Source organism: Telmatherina bonti, assembly GCF_933228915.1.
Source record: "Telmatherina bonti genome assembly, chromosome: 20".
In the NCBI taxonomy this organism is placed as follows: Eukaryota; Metazoa; Chordata; class Actinopteri; order Atheriniformes; family Telmatherinidae; genus Telmatherina; species Telmatherina bonti.
In genome coordinates this window covers 29132169-29155519 of record NC_136618.1, presented here as the reverse complement: position 1 = coordinate 29155519, position 23351 = coordinate 29132169, and the positions used below count along the sequence as shown (strand labels likewise).

Here is a 23351-nt window from a genome sequence, read left to right as displayed (position 1 = left end):
GCAGGGCGGGTCGTAGACGCGGCAGGGCGGGTCGTAGACGCGGCAGGGCGGGTCGTAGACGCGGCAGGGCGGGTCGTAGACGCGCAGGGCGGGTCGTAGACGCGGCAGGGCGGATCATGCAGGCGGCAGGGCGGGTCGTAGACGCGGCAGGGCGGATCATGCACACGGCAGGGCTGGTCGTAGACGCGGCAGGGTCCGACTGTTTTTTATTTTTTTAATTTACTTTTTTATTGAAGTTTTCAAAATACAAAAAAAGGTGCATTGTATCTGACAAACAAAAATATAGACAATCACAAAATATCTCAGTAAGTAAAGTCATCAATCATCAATTTGCTCATTCATAAGTATATTGATCACAAAGTACCCTTAAAAGATAAAATGAAACGAATCACAGAGAAAAAAAAACAATAACAGTGTAGCTTTGAACAAGGGTATATATATCCATCTTCTTACTTTCCAATGAGGCAAATAAACCATTAGAAGATCAGGTAAGCAGAGCACATCACCCACCTTTAAATATCAGATCCCACTGTCTGTAGGTTTCTCATACCGATCAGTGTTTTAACGCCACATGTAGAAATGTTCGTACTTTCTCACCACCTCTATCAGATGTTTCATCAAAACAATCCGTTTTACCTGCAATGTAAAAGCAGCAACTCCACTTCATGCTTTCTCTGTGTTAACCACGCCCACCTCACATGTCCGACCAATCACATGATACTTCTTGTAGCCCCGCAAGAAAATAGTTCTGCCGGCCGGATGTGTCGAGAACTGTCTTCAGACGCGTCCGCGAGAACAAGATGACGTCATTTTCTTCTCGGAGCCTCGAGAACAAGAAGAAAGTTCTGGCTTCTCGTGGAGGACGGAACAAGATTTAGCCGGTCTGAATGTGTTTCATGAATCAGACGTAAAAGATGTCGTTCTCTGTGTGTCCTCAGCAAGAAAAGTGGGAAATTCCTGTCAGGGTGTCCCCAAGACCTGCGCCCTGATGGAGAGATTTCCTGAAGCCACCGGCTGCAAGAGAGGACAGGTAAAGCCCACAATGTGACCCAACAAGCTGCCTTTTTCATGCAGTTTTCTTTTGTTCTGGCTCTTTGGGATCACTAAGACCAGATAAAATACAAACAGAAGACAAAAAGATAAAATAACACTCGGCCCGGAACGATATACTTTTGTCACAATTTGATTTTTAATGATTTTTTTAGGTGCTGATTCAATTTAAATTGCGTTTCTTAAGTATTGCTGATTTTTACTTTGCTTTTCAAACAGCAGACCACGTGAAAACGTTGCATGATGACCAAGTTTAAAGACTAAATCATGAGCCAGATTTTCTGAGTTATTCAGCAGTAATATATCTGAAGCAGCTGTTTGAACTTATAATCTTGTTTGAGTGTCTGTTGTCTTCCTGCTGCGCTACGTTTGGCTGTTAGCTCTGCTTTTACCTCAGGATGGCGTCTTACTAGGTGGGCAGTTAGTCGTGTTACCGCGGTACAACACGTGTGCATTACAGAGTTTACAAACAACTTTCCACATGTCCAGCTCTGCTTTTCCCTTCAAAGCAAAACATCCAGAATGTGTCCAAACTTTTTACTTAAAATATGATGGTGGAGGTTTTTATCTCTGCACATTTCTGCAGGTTGTCACCGTTCTCCGTCTTCTGTTTACGTGTTTTCCAAAACGGATAAAACGTCACGTTAATATAGTCAAAGAGAAACATGTCGCCCTCTGCAGGAGAAAAGCTGTAACTTCTCAATCTGGCATCTAAACATATAAACATTTAAAACAGAAGAAGAATCGATTTTTGACCAAAAAACAATTATTTAAGAATTTTAAAACAAAAAAAATCCTTTTTTTTTTTTTTATGTGAAACGTTTTCTTTTTTAAATCACACACTTTTTCTCACTGAAAAATCACAAGGCACACCACAAACCAATTTTTTTTTTAAAAAGTCCATATTATTAACATAAAGTCCATCTCGTCAAAACCTCTTGAACAGAAATCAGATAAACACAAGAAGAAGAAGTTTTATTATCTTTCACTGGGGTCTGTTTGGATGAACACAGAGCTGCTTTTTAGACCAATTCGGTGAAATTTGCTAATTCCTCAGGGCACACTTGATAATCTAGTGGTTGAAAAACACTGATCTAAATACCACCCTGTGCTAGGGATCCTGGGTCTGTCTTACGGGATCTGAACCTTGTTAAAGTTGGAAATAAAACCGTTGTAAGACGATGTGTTCAGATGTTGGAGACAGAGGAGTCCAGGAAGACGACACACATCTCTGTGTGTCTGTGTCACATCACGACTTTCATTAAGATGATTTGAAGGATTTCACTGCTGAAAAACTCACCTGCGTGAATCCCAAACCCAACCTGCTTAGTCTTACTGTGGAAAGCTTGATGTGACATACGGTACCCGACGTAGCTGAGAGACCATTTTCTCTCGCTGTGGATGATTGTTTCCACTCTGGTAAAGACGTGTGTCTCTGTACAGATTAAGTTCTCCGTGATGCAGCCAGGTACCCACGTGTGGCCCCACACCGGGCCCACAAACTGCAGACTGAGGATGCATCTGGGCCTCGTCATCCCCAGACAAGGCTGCAGGATCCGCTGCACCAACCAGACCAGGTGAGGCCCCATCGTATTCTACGTTTTCTACGTTCAACCTGTAGAATATGACGATGTTTCAGTGATACTCTGTTATCTGTGTCACAGGGAGTGGGAGGAAGGCAAAGTCCTCATCTTCGATGACTCATTTGAGCACGAGGTGTGGCAGGACGCCGACAGCTACCGCCTCATCTTCATCGTAGACGTCTGGCACCCGGAGCTGACTCCGCAGCAGCGCCAGACTCTGAGTCCCATTTAGACCAGCAGAGGAGCTGGGGGGGGTGAAACGTCCAATCAGACTTTGTGGATCAAACTGAGTCTGAGCAGAAGGAGCCGTCTGACTGGACCGACTGCTCCGCTGAACGATCAAACATCAGACTGAAGAATGTGTGAACTTTCCTAATACTACTGACTTGACGGTACTGGTCTAAACCCAGTTTGGGCCCAGTTTTGGGTCCCCTACTGCTTTTATTAGTTTTAATTTCAAGCTCTGAAAGACACAAACTTTTCTCCCCCAAACCAGGAACCACCTCTCTGCCACTTCCCGTCTGCAGCGGCCGGGATAAATAATGAACTGGGACCAGTACGACATCCACCAGTTGAATCTTTTACACTATGAAATCATGTAATAATGTTTTCGGAAACGTCTAAAATGAATCCGTTCATGAAGAAAGAAGCCTGATGGACCACTATGCATTTAACAGCTTGTCAAAGCGGGTTTTACTTTCACTCATCACTTTTGCACATTCACACGGTAACACGAAATGTTAAAGAAGATGATTTATATTTATATAAAAAATAAAAATCTAAAAACATTGATAACTTGTTATTTTCTTTTGTTGTCTTTGTGTTTTTAATCATTAAAAACTCCCACATTAAACCACAACAAAGCCTCTCAGATGTAAAGATGGACAGAGCTTCACCAGTCTGAGACAAACTAGTCTAAAAATTGTGGAAAATTATCAGAAAAATGTTCCTAAATGTCGAATTGTGACTTAGAAGTCCACACCACCTGCTGTGTAAAAGTTTCAGAAAATCTGAAGGAATCTCTGTATGCCGGGCCAGACTGAGGTAGGTGATCTTGGGGCCGTCAAGCATCACCGCATTAACTTACTGGCTGCTAAAGACGTCTCTTGCTGTGTATGGAAAGCCGAAATGGCCAGGTGAGCGAATACGTAACGCACCCCGAAGATGCCCGAACAAACTCACCTGTCCAAATCACCCCACAATCCTCCAAAACAACACAGGGCTCTGCTACAACAATGCCTGGCAGCCAGTGAGTTATAAAGCAGACATGTTTCTTTATCCTTGAGGGTCACCATCCTGCAGGTTTTTGTTGTTTCTAAAACACCTGACTGAAATAAATGAGCCATTGTCAAGAAGTGGACAAGAAGCTATGCGATCCATTTGACTTTAGTCGTGTTTGGTAGCATGAAAACAATAAAAACACCCTTGTTTCTACTGGAAATCCCTGCATGCATCCACACCTGCAGGTTAAAGCTCCATCATATGTAAAGAGGATCCAGAAACACGCCGTCTTCTCTGGACCAAAGCTCATTTAAAATGCTCTGAGTGGAAACCTGGATGAAGATGTGGAATAGTTTGTGGACAGCATGGACGGCTTGTCCTGCAGACTAAAGAGGAGAGGGAGCATCCAGCTTGTTATCAGCCTGCATCTCTGATGGGATGGGGGTTGCATTAGTGCCGATGGCGTGGGCAGCTTCCACATCTGGGAAGCTCCATCAATGCTGAAACATCTGCTCCCATCCAGACAACGTCTCTTTCAGGGAAGACCTTGCAGGTTCCACCATGCTGAACCACATCCTGCATCATCACAGCAGCATGGTGGAACAGGAGAACTGGTCTGCTGCAGTCCAGTTTCACCAGTACCAAACATCTGGAGCATCATGGAAGCAGAAATCCAGCAACAAGGTCCAGTAGAGCAGCTGGAATCCTGCATCAGACCAGAACGGGACGACATTCCTCTCCTGAAACTCCAGCAGCTGCGCTCCTCACTTCCCAGATGTTTCCAGACAGATGTTAAAGATGCATTATGTAGCTTTCTGATCTTAAAACTGGGCGTCCCGGCTTGTTCGATGACACAGTGACATCTATCATGTGCATTTCTAGAGCTGCTGCTTCCCAGCTGCGTCCCGAGGCTGAGAAACAACGCTATACAACTTTTACATGCGGTGCAGAACGTTGCAGCAGAGTTTTGCTTCCCACTAGACAACACTTGGGTTGTTTTGAACTCGCAACGTCGCTGATTCAACAAAGAAACAAAGAAGATTAAAAAAGATTAATCCAGAGTCATCATCAGATCGTCTTCTGCTGGCTGGAGAGAGCTAACAGGTCAGGCTGGATTAGGCGCCGATAGGAGGCGTATGACGGGGAAATGACAAAAGTTCTGCAGTGTGTCTTTAAAAGAATGGTTTTACACAACGCTACACATCATCCAGGAACTACTTTTTACAGATGGAAGCTCATATATTCCATGAAATACAACAATATGTCAACATTTTTGGAAATTTTGGGAGTAGTACGAAACAAACTAAATAACAAAAGCCTGGTTTGTCTTTCAGAACATATCTGGGTCAAAAAAAGCCCAACGCTTCAACATTGGTGTAAATGTTTACTTGTTTACATTCAGTGAAAGGAGATACATTACACTGGAGTCGAGTGCAGATCAGCTCAGTGTTGCCCTGACAAATCAAATACTGCAGAAAACATGACAAACCTTGTAATTCACCTTCATACGCTTGAAGTATTCCTGTACATTAAACCGAGTCGTGTCTGTCAAGAAAGTGAAGATTATTAAACTTTTTTTTGTTGTTGTTTGTTTTTTGCAGCGTAGTAATACTAGTAACAGTAATATACAATCTTTAAATAAAAACAATCTTTTCATCACTGCAGGAGAGCTTCAAGGTGAGTTTGGCATCCTGTGGTTGAAACTAAGGAGATATTAAAAATTTCATGCATGTCATCCTGTGTCAAAGTTCATGTCCCACTCGAGGTGCTTTTTGTTTAAAAATGTGCAAAAACAGTGTGATTTGATGAGTTTCTTGTAGCAGAAAGGAGAAAAAAGGGTGAAATTATTCTGCTAGTTTACATTGTTCTTACATTTGCTGGCTGATCCACGTAAAGGTTTCTGCCTCCGAGAGGTGTCCATTGTTTCCCAGATTCCAGGATGTTGTTGAGCTTTGCTGCCAGGATTCTTCAGTTCTTTAAAATGATGTGAAACTGATGTGTTTTCATTCATAATTAAGTTAAAAGACATCAGAGCAGCTGAGTTCCACCATAGAGGATCGTTGTCAGACTTATTTTACTCTTATCTAACATTAACGAAGGTCTAGATTATTAGAAATGGTCTGCTTGTAATTAAACCCCTTGTTAAATGATATTTTACGGTTTTTATAACCTAAAATGGACTATTTATATCTACTGTAGTGACAGTCTACTCTAGAGAACAGTAATATTCAGTCTTGGAAGGTATTTAGAAGAGTTTTAGAGAGTTACAAGTCCTCAAGATGCAATTGAAATTGAAATTTCAAGACTGTTTTCTCCAACTTCACCACTCGATGCCAGTATGGAAATACACTTTTACTTGTCAGTAAAGCTTGATTAGTTGGGATTTGGCCACTTGGGGACAGCAGAGCTATCTGGCATGTGTCTAAAAACTGTTGTTTTCAGTGACATTATCAAACATTTGCCGTTTTAATTGTTACCATTTGATGGTTATGTGTTTGCTTTTTTTAATTATCAATCTTTATCAGCAGTTACATTCTCCACCAGTACCTTGAAATTTTTGTTTGTTTTGGAAAGGGGAGTAACCTAACATAAACAATATATCTCTATTCAGTGTCATCAGAAATTAAGCTGCTGTACACAACATACATTACTGGAGACTGGAATAGGTAAAGGGGAATAGATTTGCTCCCCATAATTATTATCTATGGCACCACATCTAATGCTTTTTTTTGCTGTAGATGGAGATCAAACCTCTATGTTCACTGTTTGCACAAACAATGAACAGTAAGTCCTGTGCAGATGTGTTGTTTACCTTCTAGTGGTAACAGATGTAGCATCCAGGCAGGTACTAATCGACTGTTTCTTAGTGTATAGTTAAAACCAAGTATATTTTAATCTACTTGTTAATAGTAATAACTACTGCTGCTAGTTAATAATCAGATCTTGTAATTTGGCTTTTTAGAACAAGGTCAAACCAAATTAGTAAAATCAGTCTATGAAAGATTTAAAATGGACTGAAACATGTCCCATTGTAGCCTAAAATGTTAATCTATTGTGGTAAAATTGACATTTTTAGTTATGGAGTTTTCTATGTTTACTGTAATTTAAATCCAAAACGACAAAATAAAAAGAAATGAAGAAAAACCTAAATTATTATTAATGTAGGTTGTTTTACTGAATCCTCATTGGTGCAACTTTCTCTGAAATGTCTTTTAAGTCTAGATTTGTTTGCAACTTTTTAGTCTTATTGCCGTCATCTTTGTGGCATAGATGACATCAGTTTCCCCACATCCCATCATGTTTCCACAGTCAAACCTCCAGTGTTTCTTTTGTTTGTTTCTGACTCTTCTCAGTGTTCACAGAAACATCTTTGCGTCACATCTAAGATGTGATTACGGCGTTGAAATCCGGCTTAGCGCAACGTAGCAACACAGAGTCGTGCTGCAGTTGTGTTGTGACGATGCTGTTGTGAACATCTGGACAGATGCTGCTGGCTGGAGGATGGATCAGCTAGGAGGCATTACATGGCTCAGACACAGGACAGACTCTGTGTGTGTGTGTGTGTGTGTGTGTGTGTGTGTGTGTGTGTGTGTGTGTGTGTGTGTGTTTGTACAGCTACCCTCGTGGGGACCTCATAGTGAGGACATTCCTTCACTGTGAGGACATTCCTTCACTGTGAGGACATTTGGTCCTGTCCTCACATGAAGTTCACATTAATCAAACCCAGAGTGGGAACTTATGTATTGCATGATACATATTAACATATTTAACTTTTTTATTTCAAATGAAATGTTTTCCTGTAACTGTAGAAATTTCTCTTTGTTTTTATGACTGCTTGAGAACAGCTCTGTGCTGTTTAATTAATGATGCGATATAAAAATAAGTAGAGAAGCTTGACTGATGACAAATTCTGTCTTCAGACAGACAAACATAGAAACATTCCCCAAAGTACATTGGTCTTGATGATCAACACAGAAAGATTCATCAGGCTTAAACAGCACGACATGATAACATGATAAAAAATTAAAGCATTAAGTCCCCACAAAGATAGAAGTGCAAATGTGTGTGTGAGATGTATAACTAAGAGTTCAGGCCAACCAGATGAACAGAGTTCAATTCTACCAGATAATACTCAGCTGTTGTTGCCTGTCTGTGTGTGTTGTTGTGTGTGTTTAAATAAATCTGCATGTTTTTTGTGTACACTGTGTGTGTTCAGTCCAGGGCCAGCAGCGGCGTGCTGGTCTCTCTGTCCGTCTGTCGGAGAGTTCCTGCTTCCACTGTCGACTGAGACCTGAAACACAAACATTATGAATGAAACACAGGATACACAACAAAGCTGCACTTCCTTTCTTAGCTTCTTGATGTCACACTGGGATAGTCCATGGCTTAACTGGGTGCTAAATTCTGAAATCTTTTTTATGGGTTTGGGTTGCTTACACACGGAGGGAGGTATTGTATGAAATAATCACCCACCAAGAAGGAATTAGAAGAAAATCTAGAGAAACAGACTATGGTGATGTTTTATGTTGATCAGTGAGTGAGTTTAGTCTCCAGAAGCTTGGTGTCCTTCATCATTCTGCAACCCAAATGCTCGATGTAAATTATACCACTGCAGTCAAATGTGTTATATTTTGTGTTCAGTGTTGATTTATGAAACCATCCTTGGTTTCTGCCGTCTTATTTATGTTGCTTAGTGAAAATTTCAGCTGTTTTGACCTGCAAAATATATTTTGTTTAATGTTTTTCAGATAAATAAGTTTTTCTTGGGTCATTTTCAACCTGAAATAATGTACAAAAAACACTGAAACTGCTTTAAAAGACATTATTATAAGCTCTCTCTCTCTCTCCTACACATCCAGCTGTTTTCCTGCTCACAGATATTTTTTTATTTTGGCTGTTTTATGTATATTTATGTTTATTGCAATGCTGCAATGATATTTCTTAACTTACTAAACCTATGATTAGATGTAGGTAGTGTGTGTTTAAAAGAATAGTTTGTTTTTATCAGGTGCACCTGTTCAATTGCTTGTTAACACAAATATCTACCCACCCAATTAAATAGAAACAAATAAACATAAACATAATTCAGTTATGATGAAGACGACTTGCTGAAATTCAAACTGAGCATGAGGAAGAAAGGAGATTTAGGTGACTTTGAACGTTGCATGTTATTGGTCTGAGTATTTCAGAAATTGCTGATCTACTGTGATTTCACACAATAATCTCAAGGGTTTCCAGAGATGGTCTGGAAAAAGAGCAAATACCCAGTGAGCAGCTGGTGTCAGAGGTCACAGGAGAATAGTCAGACTGGTTGGAGATGATAGAAAGGCAACAGGAAGTTGCAGCTGTAAGCACTTGATTCAGTCAAGGCATGCAGAATAGCATCTCTGAACACACAACATGTCCAACATGGATCCATCCTGCCTTGGATCAATGCTTCAGGCTGCTGGTGGTGTAATGGTATGGGAGATATTTTCTTGTCCCATTTTGGTCCATTTTGGAGTACTAGCATGAGATGGTTTAACCTCCACAGCCTACCTGAGTCCTGCTGCTGACCATGTCCATCCCTTTATGAGCACAGTGTAGCATCTTATGATGGAAACTTCCAGCAGGATGATGCACCATGTCACAAAGCTCACATCATCTCCACCACAACGATGAGTTCACTGTCCTCCAACATCCTCCACAGTCACCAGATCTACATCCAACAGAGCAGCTTTGGAATGTGGTGGAACTGGAGATTCTCATCATGATGGGCAGCAACGGTGTGATGCTTCATGTCAACATGGAGCAAAATCTCTGAGGAATCTTTCTAACACCTTGTTGGATCCAACACACCAAGAATTAAAGCAGTTCAGAAGGAAGAAGGGGTCCAACCCGGTACTAGAAGGTGGTACTGGTAAGTGGATGGTGATTAAATAGGCATTTCATATTTCTTATTGAACATCGTCTCCCTTTTTTTTTTTACGAGGCCGTAACTGTAAAAGAATTTATGAATAACTTGCCTGATAAAGATTTAATAAAACTAACAGAAAAAGTTTCAAACGTTTACCTTATTTCCAATAAAAAAAAAAAAAAAAACACACTTTCACCTCTTCATCATGTCTTTGTCTCCTCCTCCTCCTCCTCCACAATTCTCCCTGACATGCAGAGCATCGTACGTCAGTGTGTACTCGGTCTCATCGTTGTAGTCTGGTCCTAGGAGTGTTCGTGCCCAGATCCCCATATCGTACGGTGGCAGCGTCCCACCGAACTCTGACGGCAAACACTCAGGCTGGATAAGCTGGTGGAGCGAGTTCAGGTTGTTTCCGTGGAGGAAGATCTGTGAAGAGGAGTAGAAGAAACAAGGAGAGGAAGGAGGAAAGGAATAAGAACAGAAAGGAAGAGAAACAAGCAGAGAAAAGAAAACATGAAGGAGAGACAGGAGAGACAGGGAGGTGAAACGAAGAAGAGAAGATGAAGACAAGGGAAGAGTCAACATAAAACAAACTAACCTTTTCTCCTGCAAGAAGAAAAGATTTGGATGAAATGATTAGACGAAAGGAAGCCAGAAGGAGTGAAGAGAATAGACTAGAAAAGAAAACAAAAGAGATAATGTGAAGATAAGGAGAAATGGAGGGAAACACAGTGAGGTTTGTGGAATGAACCATGATGAAGGAGACGTGTTGCTTGACATAAACATATCTTCACCCTTTTCCTGGTCTTGTCTTTGAGGAACGGCTTGATGATGGTGTACATGGCGTGAATGTACCACGGCTGGTTCACAAAGTGGATTCCTCCAAACCGAGCTGGGAAACTGTCCTGAGGTAAGACGAGGAGAAATCTTTATTCTGTCTTCACAACACCCACTTTCCTCCTCTGGCACTATTCCAGTGATAATATAAGTGGAAGGTGAGGCGGGATGAGGCGCTCACCTGAAGGCCCTCTATGGCCAGTTTGAGGATGTTGGGCGTCAGCTTGGAGGCCTGTTTGAAGGAGAAGTTGCTCCAGTCGATGATGAGGATGAAGCCGTTGATTTGGAGTTCAGGGTTTTCTATCAGAACCTCCAGAGAGAGCAGGATCGCCCGCAGGATGTCTATGAATGAGTTCCTGAGGAGGGAGGTATTTATTGATCAGCAGCTAATCGATGGTTATTGAGCATGTGACATGCTTCAGGCTCTTAACGTTAACTACACCTCTGTTTGGTTTCAGTCTCAGAAAAACGGCTCATTAGGCTTTGTAGATGTGTGTTTGTCTTCATGAGGACTATAAATCACAGCAGAGGAGGACTTCAGGTCCTTTTAAAAAGCTTTTTAAGGATTCAGTCTTGGAGACAGGTTGGAGTAACTGCCTTCGAGCAGACCTTCCCTCACATAGTCATGTGACGCAGAAAGTAGACTCTCTTTTAATTGCTATATTTTTTACATTTCAGGCTTTTAGCATTAGGATCTGGCCCTTACAGGGTATGAAAACAAGGTAAATATAATCTCATACAAACAACACATGGCAGACAGTATTACACTGTCATTATTTAGTAAAAATGGAGAAAAAGTTTGGGAAAATCAAAGCTCACCCCATAATTCAGCAGCTTCTTCAAACCCCTTCATTTTGCCAAATAATATACAGAGTGTGCAGAAAGTCTCTTTACAATAAAAAATGTATTATAAAGACAAGTGACGGAATACAGTATATTAATAAATTTATTCCCTGTACTTAAATGTTATCAAAGTTTTAAATAACATTTCATTGGTATTTCAGGTACCGTCTTAAAGAAAGAGCTTCTGTTTAATGAAACCCTAAAAATGGCTGCACATCAAGAAAATGCACATGTATATTGTGGTTCATCCAAACAAACTGGATCCACACAGTGGACAAAACTACAGGAATGATTAAGAATGGCATTCACCATCATATCCCTCAATTTGTGCATGGCAGAAAAAACAGTATGGCGACATGGACGGTGTTGGATAAAGGGATGAGTGGACGAGCAAGAAAAAAACAGATATAGAGGTGTACAAAGGAAAAAAAAAAAGTCTGGTCCTGCTTTTGAAATAATTTTAAAATAATTATCAATTCATTTGATTTTTTTAAAAAAAATATGTTAAATTGTAAAGAGACTTTATTAGCTCTCCGTACAGTCTCTTCTCAACCCTATACCCCCCAACCCCCTTATTGCAATCAATTTTATTCCACCAGCACCTCCTGACAGAACGGATCTTGTATCTCACTGGGAAAATCCTGAAAAATCAAATGAGATTCACGCAGCTAAAATCAACTGTCTGAAATGCTTCATACTTTCTTTTAATTCCAATGAGACAGAAAGGATCCAGGTTCTGAAATCAGTCATTTTGATTAACTAATGACCGAACCTGGTGCTAATCTGTACAAGTCAGGAAGATTGAAACATTAAGAAGAGCACAACATCACTGTTGGTTCTCACAAGCAATAAATCTGTTTACAAACTTGCAAAATTGATAATCCGGAAGGTTTAGTCTCTAATTAATGTATTTTCTGTTTTCAGCATCATGTTACTTAAAGTCTCAGTTAGTTGAAAAAAAAAACATCTTTAAAGGTTTCAGTTTTGGAACTGCCATAACATTTTTCGCATTCCTCACATCTTGTATGCACATTTAACAGATAAATTAAATGCAAGTTTTTTCCAGGTTCTAGTCGTCACAACCCCAGAAAAAAGCTCGGTTTTACCTGCTCTGGTCCCAGTTGGAAGCAAACAGAATGAGGATTTTCCTGCCATGTTGGTCAGGAGTTTCCAGCACACCTGGGAAACCATCCATCAGTGCTCGCTTAATGCCGGGGTCGTCCACCTGATGAACACACACCACAAGTTATTTCCTTCTAAGAAAGACAAAGTTGGTCCCTGCTGTCCTGCAGTTCTTGCATGTTTCCTGCTGCAGCACCTGAATCAGATTGTTGGGTCAACATGATTGGGCAGAATTTGACAACAAGCTGTTAAGGAGAGAAATTTTATTTGCAGAACCGGAGCTGGACGCCCTGTGCTAAACTTTGGTAAGGTCTGATGCTATGGAACAACTTTACAGATCCTATAGTTTTGGCTTCAGCAAGTCAGATCTGATGGGGCAAGACATGAAGGACAAACTGCATCTGGCTGGACCATCTTTACTCAGCTAAGCGCCAAGTGGCAACCTCTGGCGGTTAAAAGTGAAGCCTATGCAGAAGTGCATAAAACTGCAGTTCCCCCTTCATCTGCTAGAGGCTCCAAAACTGATCAAATCCCCATAGACTCCCATGTTAAAAAGTCCAACTTCACAGCAGAAATAAACATGTTTACAGCTTAGTACAAAAATCCATTTTCGGTTTATAAGTCAGGTTTACCCTCATGACAACTGTGGGGGGAGTGAATTTTTTTCTAATTCACCCATTTTAAAGTAATTTAATCTCGAAGTTCGGCAAATTTAGGGGCGTGTCCTTTTGATTGACAGGTACCAATCTCTGGCTTCAAGTAAGAAGAATGTAGAACAACCGCGGTTTTTAGCTGGTGAACAACATGACTTAGCTTTAGCCCGCTTACCTCCGTTAGCTGGTTAGCTCCTGTTATCTTGGAGTTAGCTTGGTTAGCTTTTAGCTACAGAAAGCTCAGAGTTCACTCAATGTCAATCATCTACCATGACGCTCACGGCCACCCTCTCAGCTCCACCACTTTGCCCATATTTGTATTTTCCGGGCGAGACGATGTGCATGACGCTGCCAACATGGCAACGGTAGGAACCGCCCACCGAGCTTCAATTCAGCTCTTCACAAACCTATGGGTGACTCCGTCCATCCCTTTATATACAGTCTATGCTAAGCGCTAACTGAGCTAACTGGAGCTAATCAGCTAACAAATGCAGGCAGGCTAAAACTAGCTGGATAAAAACGGTGGTTGTACTACACCAGGGGTGTCCACAATAAGTCCTCAAGGTTCGCTGTCCTACAGGTTTTTGATACATCTATGTTCCAAAACACCTGGTTTTCATTAAATGCATCCAATAACCAATGAAGTTCTGCACAATGAGTGATTAATTTGAGTGAGGTGTGCCATCAGCCATCTTGCAGCTGGATGTTGGGTACCTGTCAATCACAAGGACACGTCCCTAATTATGCCAAATTTCAAGATGAAATTGGTTATAAACGGATGAGTTTTTAAGAAAATTCTCTCCCATCACAGTAATCATAAAGGTAAACCAGACCTATTGAACCCGAAATGGCTTTTTTTTGTAGCAGGCTGTAACATGTTTATTTCTGCTGTAAACATGTTTATTTCTGCTATGAAGTTGGTCTTTTGAACATGGGAGTCTATGGGGATTTGCTCTGTTTTGCGGCCCTAGTGGAGGAAGAGGGAACTGCAATTTTTGGCACATCTGCATGGGCTTCACTTTCAACCGCCGAAGGTGCTTGCTATTAATCTATTTCGCAGAAAGGGGCCTTTTGGTGATTTTTGTGTTCCTTTTTAAGAGATCAACACTTTAGATGATGTGATCTGGATCTTTGTCAAAGCACTACTTTGACTACTACTACTACTACTACTAAATACTCAAAGAGGAAAAATTGAGGAAAACCAGAGGAAATGGCTTTCTTTTGCAGAGCTTCAGAGACTCACACTCATAGAGCAGTACAGGATGCCTCCTCAAAGCCTCTGTGTGGAAGTATTCAGAGATCCAGGGTTTTTGTTTTCTCTCCCTTTCCTCTCCCTTTATCTCTTTCACTTTTCTTATGAGGTGTTTTTTCTCCTTTCTCTTTCTGTGTTTCGTCTGTCCTTTCTGGTCCAGCAGTACAAACTCTACAATTCAAACAATATTACAAAATAAATATAGAAATAAAATAAAAATTCAGAAAGTCAAGGGGATCATTATATCTATAAAGCTTCCCTTGGCAGAGAAAATTTGTTCAGCAGAACACAGCATCCAGACCATTATTCTGCTTGCCTAAATGCTGGACAAGACAAAAAAAAAAAAAAAAAAAAAAAAAGAGATCCAGTCAGATTTCACCATGGAAAACTGGAGAAAGTTGCTAAGAATTATAGCCTGGACCACTTTCTTTACACTACTCCTTCAGAAACCTGATTCCAGGGGGAAAAGGACCGTAACTGCGACAGAGTTCGTTGTGTCTACGATTTGGATGTAAAAGCACAAACCTTGAAGCTCTGGAACATGTCGAGGTTCTGCTGTCTGAACTGGAAGTACTGAGCTAGCAGCCTGAAGGTCTCCACCTGGTCAAACTTTCTGGCTCGAAGGAAGCGGAGGATGAAATCGTCATCCGTTCGCAGGAAACCGATGTCTGGTCGCGTTACAATCATGTCCCGCACCTGGAAAAACCAAATCCAAAACATGAAGACCGTTCACACAGTTGGTAAAGGGAGAAGCACAGACATCACTCATTTCCAGGCTAAAGTGGTTTTCTTCAGTTTAGGGTTGTCAATCCAAATAAAACTCATTCTTATTTTCTACCTCACGTCTTTCCAGCTGAACATCATGAAGACTTATTCTTTAAAGAGGCACCATTATGCTATATCAACTTTTCTGAGCTTTTCATTGTGTTATAATGTTGAATACTCATCAGACAAGTGAACAGTGCAGTTTTTTCTCACATAAATGCATGTTTGAATTTTCCAGCAAGTCTCTACACGCGTTTCCATGAAAATGATTTATTTTAGAGATCTTTTTTCTACTTTGAGATTTTAGAAATGTCCCAGGGGATCATGGGAGAGGGTGCACAGTCACAAGAAGAAAGCCACACCCGCTTCATGTCCACACGTAGTAGAGTTTTTGTAAAACTGATTATCTTCCCCCTTCTGGCCAGTAAAACAAAACAAAAAAAAAAGTGCTCACAACCTAATTTTTTAAAAAAACAAATCCATTCACACATATTCGCATAACTGCGTTGTTAACATGGACTGTATATAAAGAGATGGACGGAGTCTCCGTGACGTCCCCCGTAGGTTTCTGAAGAGCTGAATTGAAGCTCGGTGGGCGGTTCCTACCGTTGCCATGTTGGCAGCGTCATGCGCGTCGTCTCAGAACAATCTGCTGGAGGTCTTCCAATCTGGTTTTAAAGCTATGCACAGCACAGAATCTGCACTTTTAAAAGTTTTTAATGACATTTTTTTAGCCTGTGATGCTGGTGATTGTGTGGCCCTTGTATTGCTGGACCTAACCGCTGCATTCGATACAGTGGACCACAATATTTGAATCTCCCGGTTAGAGCACCTTGTGGGCATTAAGGGCGTAGCCCTTGAGTGGTTTAGGTCCTACTTAAAGGGTAGAACTTTCTCTGTCCATCTGGGAGACTGTGAGTCATCCTCTGCCCCCTTGTCCTATGGGGTTCCACAGGGTTCAATTTTGGCCCCCACCCTTTTTTCTTTATATCTGCTTCCCCTGGGCTCTATTTTAAGGAAACATGGCATTGCTTTTCATTGTTATGCAGATGATTGTCAAATTTATGTCCCGCTTAAAAAGAAAGACAATTCCTCTGTCAGTACACTACAAAAATGCCTGCGTGACATTAAAGATTGGATGGCCATAAACTTCCTCCATTTCAATAATTCAAAGACTGAGGTTTTGGTTGTTGGTCCCAGTAATGGAGTTGCGACTGTGGACCTAGAAACACTAACTAAATATTCAAAAACTGAAATCAGGAACCTTGGTTTTAAAATGGACAGTGACTTTAAGTTGGACAGTCAGATTCGCTCTGTGGTCAAGTCCAGTTTCTACCACCTAAGGCAGCTAGCCAAAGTAAAGCACTTTTATCATGACAGCACCTTGAAACAGTGATCCACGCCTTTGTCACCACACGGCTGGATTACTGCAATGCACTTTACTTTGGTGTAAGCCAGTCTGCACTTACTCGCCTGCAGCTTGTACAAAATGCTGCTGCACGTCTTGAGCACATCACCCCTGTTTTATCGTCTCTTCACTGGCTGCCCGTGCATTTTAGGATCCATTTTAAACTTCTTTTATTTGTTTTTAAATGTTTGAATGATGTTGCCCCCCTCTACCTCTCTGAGTTGTTGTGCCCTTACTCTCCGACGCGGTCACTCAGGTCAGCTGACCAGCACCTCCTGAGTGAACCAAAAACCCACCGTAAACTCAGAGGTGACAGAGCCTTTTCAGTTGCAGCTCCAAAACTATGGAACAAGCTGCCTTTGCACATCCGACAGGCCTCTTCTGTACCTGTTTTTAAATCAAGTCTTAAAACCCACCTGTTTTCATTGGCTTTTAACACCACCTGAGATGTTGACATTATTAATCTGACTGTTTTTATCATGATTCTACAATTCTACCAGTTTTAGAAATTTTATATGTTTTTGCACTCTGTATTTGTATTATGATCATTATCTCTGTTTTATTCTGTACAGCACTTTGGTCGACTGTGGTTGTGTTAAAAGTGCTATATAAATAAAGTTGCAGTTGCAGTTGCAGTCTCGCCCGGAAAATACAAATATGGGCAAAGAGGTGGAGCTGAGAGGGGAGCCGTGAGTGTCATGGCAGATGATTGACATCAAGCGAACTCCGAGCTTTCTGTTGCTAAAAGCTAATCCCGAGAAAACAAGAGCTAACCAGCTAACGGAGGTTAGCGGGCTAAAGCTAAGTCATGTTGTTAACCGGCTAAAAACCGTGGTTGTTCTACATTCTTCTGACTTGAAGCGAGAGATCGGTACCTGTCAATCAAAAGGACACGCCCCTAAATTTGCTGAACTTCGAGATTAAATTACTTTTAAACGGGCGAGTCAGAAAAAAATTTCCTCCCCCCACAGTTATTATGAAGGTAAACCTGACCTATAAATGGAAAATGGATGTCTCAATATGGTATGGTTAGGTGGCAGAAAATAACTGTCCTTACTCTTGTTCTTCGCCTTTGGTCGTCTATGTGGAGCGGTACTGATGGCAGTGTAAAAACACACACAAAGCGCCTGGACAACACAGTTTTGAGGATGTCCATGATGTTGAAAACAAAGGTCGCACATGTGACCTCATGCTATTTTTGTCGCAGACGGTGACGTTTTCCAAACCTAAAACCCTGGTTATATATGTCCACATGCAGATGTGAAGTGCAAACGGAGTATTCACACAGCATAAAATACAGTTTTTGATACATAAAACTGTGTTTTTGTTGTGAAGACAGGCCAGATTAGAGGAAAATATCTTCTTTTTGTCAGATACCTGTTACGTGGGGGCAAGGCCTGAAGCTTTGGTGGACACCAGGACGTTTTTAGTGCTAACATGTCGCACAAGAAATGCTTCCTCAGCTGTAAACATGTAAATAAATCCTCATCAAGATGAAACTAGATTGCTTTGGGTTTTGCAGTAAAGAAGAGCTGCAGGTGCCCACCATTGTTGATTACCTGACAGGCAGACCACAGCTTGTGTGCATGAGGCACTTTGTGTGATCAGCAATACTGAGGCCCAGGAGACTGTCCTCTCTCCTCTCCTCTTCACTCTACACTAGTGTTTCTTCTCAAGATTGTACCCCAGTAGAATAATTTTACCCAGTACTTTGTTCACTTCTCAGTTCAGGGTCCAGTTCTGATCTCCACTGGGCCAGACCAGTAAAATAACAGTATAATAAACTATAAAAATAAAAAAAAAAAACCCAGCACAGTTTCACCTTTTTGTTTAAGTACAAAGACTTAAAAGTGAAATTTAGGTGCATTTTCAACATTATTTGTTTTGTTAAGCATTTATATTTTTTTTCTAAAGGCATAAACATTGATCAGTGTTACATGTTTAAAAAAAACCATGCACTTGATATATTTGTTATTATATGCCGTATATCAGGGCTATAGAGCACACCTGAACATAAGCTGCACCTTCTGCGAGTGTATAGCAGCTCTATTCCCTTCAACAGCCAAATCCCTTTAACTTGAAGGCTTCTTCAGATGCATTTCTTCGTGTGTTTTCCATGATGAGGGTGTTTGTATGCTCAATATGACACATTAGCCAGAAAAAAAATACATTAGCGGCTTTGTTGTTCAAATTGTGCGAAAAAGTAGCTACTTATAGCCCGAAGATCACAGTACATTATATTTTTTATTTTATATTTTTATTTATAGACGTCTCTTAAATCTAACACACAGATATTATTGGCCGATAATGGCATGAAAATGCAATAACGGACATTATCGGTATCTGGTTTCACGCTTTTAATGACCTAACCTTTACACAACATGCACATATTATACATCAAACTCTTTAGCTATGTCTCATCTAACTTAAAATGACCAAATATAAGAGATGTCTGCTATATTTTTCCACATATTTTTGTTTGTATGACAAAAGTGGCTCCAAAAATATCGATATCAATAATTAAGAGTTGAAAAAAATTGGTTAATTGGATATTGGTAAAAAAGCCTGTATCGAACATTCCTACTTTAAATTGTTTTTTACATTTTGTTTATTTACTTTTTACTCATTTACATATATTGCAACTTACTGATCACAATGGATGTGAAAAATAACTTTAATCACAGGTATCCTGAACTGAAAAATACCGTAATTCCCATCCTCATTGAAACCAAGCTAGATCTAGAAGTTATTTTAATGTACATGCGTGTACATTTAGACATTTGTAGTCATCCTGACCATATGAACTGACTCCCCTCTGAATGCAAACCAAAGTCAGATCTATCCAGAAAGTTATGAAGATAAAACCAGTTATCTCTGTTTTTTAATTTTCTCACATACCCCTCTGCAGTGTCTCCACGTCCATGTACCCCCATTTGAGCAGTTTGTCTGTACACTAAAGACTTAAAACACTTCACAGACACCTGCCAGTTCACTGACAAACTCAGTATAAAAGATGGTGATGAACTAAACCATCCATCCATCTTACACCGCCTATCCGGGGTCGGGTCGTGGGGGCACCAGAGGAGGAAACTCGTTTCAGGCACCTGCATACAAGCGGATGAACTAAACCGTAGTACAGAACCATTTGCAGCTTAATGTGGTGAAGTCGAAGGCACTGGTGGTGGAGTTTAGGCTAACTGGAACACATGTTAGTCCTATTTCCATCTGATGGATTGATGTGGGCACGGTGGAGGACTACATATACAGTATCTGGTGTATACAGGTGGTCCTCAGTTTACGAATGAGTTTCGTTTCTATGCCGTGGCGTAACCCGAAACTCTGCGGGAGTCTGATTTTTACCCTTAAAGTGTCTCTGGGATGCACATTTTTGTCTAATTTATTTTAATATGCAAGTCCAGAAGGGCAAGAAATAATCAAGCATTTTTTCACAAACGCCTTCATTCATTTTGTATTGATCCTCTCAGATCAGATGGCTGCCTGTCCTGAGCCGGGTTCTGCCGGAGGTTTCCTTCCTGTTAAAAGGGAGTTTTTTCCTTCCCACTGTCGCCAGTGTGCTTGCTCAGGATGGGAGATTGAGTTGGACTCAACTCAATCTGTTGGTTTCCTTATATAGGCTATTAAGAATTGGCCTTCATTATGTTTTCCCCTCTGTCTGTAAAGCGTCTTGAGATGGCATTACCGTGATTTGACGCTATATAAATAAAGTTGAATTGAATTGAATTGAATTGAGCGTCTGCCAGAAACAAGCGAACAGAGAAAGCTCCGCCCTATGTCCTGCAGGCTGCGTCTGATTGGTCAGCTGCTAGGAGTAGTTATTCTGAGCAGTGAAGTTGGGAGTGGTTTTCTTCTCGTGAACGTGCACAACCTAGAGAAGATGACCAATCACTGAGTCTCTCCTCCGGGACGTCACTAAAATTTCGAAGTAGAAAAAACCGCTAAAACCAATAGTTTCCGTCGCCATGGAAACCAAACACAAAGCATACTGGAAAACTGAAACGATCGTTTAGATCACAGGTGTCAAACTCCAGTCCTCGAGGGCCGGCATCCTGCAGGTTTTTGTTGTCTCCAGGCTTCAACACACCTGACCAAAATTCATCAATAAGTTGACAAGAAGCTGCTGGATCCATTTGATTTAAATCAGCTGTGTTAGTAGAAGGAAACAGCAAAAACCTGCCTTGAGGCCTGAAGTTTGACACCCCTGGTTTAGATGATTAAAAAAAATGGCACCGCTCATATCTCTGATGAGTATTCATCACTATAACACTGTGGAAAGCTCAGAAAACTAGAAATAGCATCATGGAACCCCTTTAAATACCCCCTTAATCACTAAATAAATATCTAAATACATATATTATACAACATATTTATGGAAAAACAGTAGAAGCAATTAAAATAGATATTTTAATTAAAATAAAATAAATATACACAAACTGAGGTGTTGTCTCAGCCTTGTAAGAGCTTATACAGAACCTTGCAATTCAAAACTTGCTCTATTTTATTTATTTAATGAACATCGTGAGGTCTAAACGATGTAAGTCGAGAACCTTGTAACCCGAGGACCCCCTCTATTGACAATAAGCTGGATTGGACCAAAGTAAAACCACTATTTTCAGAGTCTGAACAATACTCAGGATGGGATGTGTTATGAATCTGCAGTGGTCAGTGATATCCTTTATGGTGTTGTATACTGGGACAGCAGACTGTAGAAGCTGTCAGCACGCTCAGTAAACTGATCTGGAATACGTGGAGTTGGAACTGGATTTTTTTATGATTATGTAAGAGAGGAGGATGTTGTCCAAGCTAAAATCAATACTAAAAAGTATTTCACAGTCACTCTGTAATGTGCTGGTCAGTCACAGGAGCTCTTTCGATCAGACTCATTCCACCATGGGTCTCCACTGGAATGATGATTCCTTCCCACTACTAACAAACTCTAACTCATCAATAAATGTTTGATAAGTTATTCAGTACATACACATGTAACTATATCAGGTAAACTCTCTTTATTCAAGAAGCTTTTTTATCCCAACCAATAACTTTTAATTCAGACTGCTGCTGGGCTAAGTAGAACTGGGTTTTCTTGTTTTGCTACTAGAAAATTAATCAATGTGTTTGATTTATTCACTTTACGAAAGTATATTTTACCATCTTGGAATGAGATATTTACATCTACACATCAGGGATACATGTTAGCTGCCACCAAATGCTACTGAGATCTAAAACTGCAGTATCGGTTGTGTTTGGAATAAGAAATGCCTTAAAAGCACCATAGAAGAAGATCAAACACAGAGATAATGTATATTTACCTGCAGTGCAGTCGTCGCTGCACATGGAGCTACTGGATCCACTCGCTGATGTAAACATGTTTATGTCTTGGAGAATTTTGCCCAGTAAAGGCCACCATCCATTCACAACTCATTCATTCATTCATTTTCTGAACCGCTTATTCCAATTCAGGGTCACGGGGAAGCTGGAGCCTATCCCAGCTGGCTTTGGGCGACAGGCAGGGTACACCCTGGACAGCTCGCCAGTCCATCGCAGGGCCACACAGAGAGACGAACAACCACACACACTCCTAGGGGCAATTTAGAGTGACCAATTAACCTATCATGCATGTGTTTGGATGGTGGGAGGAAGCCGGAGTACCCGGAGAGAACCCACACATACACGGGGAGAACATGCAAACTCCACACAGAAAGGCCACTGACCAAACCAGCCAAGGATTGAACCAGCGACCTTCTTGCTGTGAGGCCACAGTGCTAACCACTGCGCCACCGTGCAGCCCCCATTCACAACTGTGCTTAGTATTTGAAGTAATTTCTATACCCATCTTCACCACTAGATGTCAGTAGTTCTTACACAGTGGACCTTTAAAGCTCAGTTACTTGGTCTTTTTGGGTCAATTTAAAGTTCTATTAAAAACTCTTCAAACAGGAGTTTGTTAATTATTCTTTTTAGCTTATTACATGATTCATGTCTGTTTTATTTTTTATTGTGTGGTGTGTTTAGACTGTTGTAGCATCCCTCCTTGGTCACGTCTCCTTCACACTAAAGAGGCAGTAGTTACAGGGGACCTCCTGGTTGAGTAAAGGCTACAAATATAAATACACATATTGTATATATTCTTATCCAAACAACCATTTTTCCTACATTATATCCTGCTTCTTCTTGTTATCTTTTATATTCCTACTCATTATTTCCAAAGGACTGCTGTTGTACCTGTGAACTTAAGAGCACCGAACACAATGGGGAAGGAGTGGAGCTTGGTTTTACAGATCCTTTTATAGCCGTCTGTCATACAGGTGTGTGGTGTGTCTACGCACCTGCTGGATGTCCTGGTGCAGAGTATCCGGGTTTTCGTTCAGCTCTAAGCGAGCTTTCTCCGTCATTTCCGAGCTCAGACCGACATGAAGGTGATTCATCATGGTGTCTCGCTTGGCTTTAATTCCAAACCTCCAAAATAACTCCCAGTAGAAGTTCGTCTGGATCAAAACACCGCTTGGTTTATGCAGAATGTTTGTTATTCCAGCTTCTGGAGTCCCAAGACAGACTTGTAGTTCGAAGGATTAAAGCTGAAGGATATTTGAGTTGTGTCTGTAACACAATCGTATCTGCTGTCTGTCTTTAATTTCAGATTTATAGAAAGAGACGAGACGCTGAGTTACACAGAGTTTTACAATCTAGTGCAGCTGCACCAGTT

General features: G+C 40.9%; 2 protein-coding genes across 5 annotated transcripts in view; one reads left to right on the top strand and one right to left on the bottom strand.

The window, feature by feature from the left end:
- unm_hu7910 (un-named hu7910) overlaps positions 1–3273 on the top strand; it is a 71632-nt gene extending 68359 nt beyond the window's left edge. For all 4 annotated transcript variants that reach the window (XM_079259769.1, XM_079259768.1, XM_079259761.1 and 1 more), the window contains 3 exons: positions 939–1030; positions 2494–2627; positions 2715–3273. In XM_079259769.1, the coding sequence (XP_079115895.1) occupies positions 939–1030; positions 2494–2627; positions 2715–2865 (377 nt within the window). In that variant the 3' untranslated portion in view covers positions 2866–3273. The remainder of the gene's footprint in view (positions 1–938; positions 1031–2493; positions 2628–2714) is intronic.
- A 4737-nt stretch (positions 3274–8010) lies between these two features.
- On the bottom strand, positions 8011–23076 carry LOC306771136 (clavesin-1-like; the record flags this gene model as incomplete). Its single annotated transcript, XM_079260214.1, has 7 exons — positions 8011–8145; positions 9947–10176; positions 10545–10655; positions 10769–10943; positions 12537–12655; positions 14983–15153; positions 22975–23076. 7 exons carry the CDS (start codon positions 23074–23076, stop codon positions 8067–8069), a joined length of 987 nt encoding a protein of 328 aa, XP_079116340.1. The 3' UTR covers positions 8011–8066.
- Between the last annotated feature and the right edge of the window lie 275 nt (positions 23077–23351).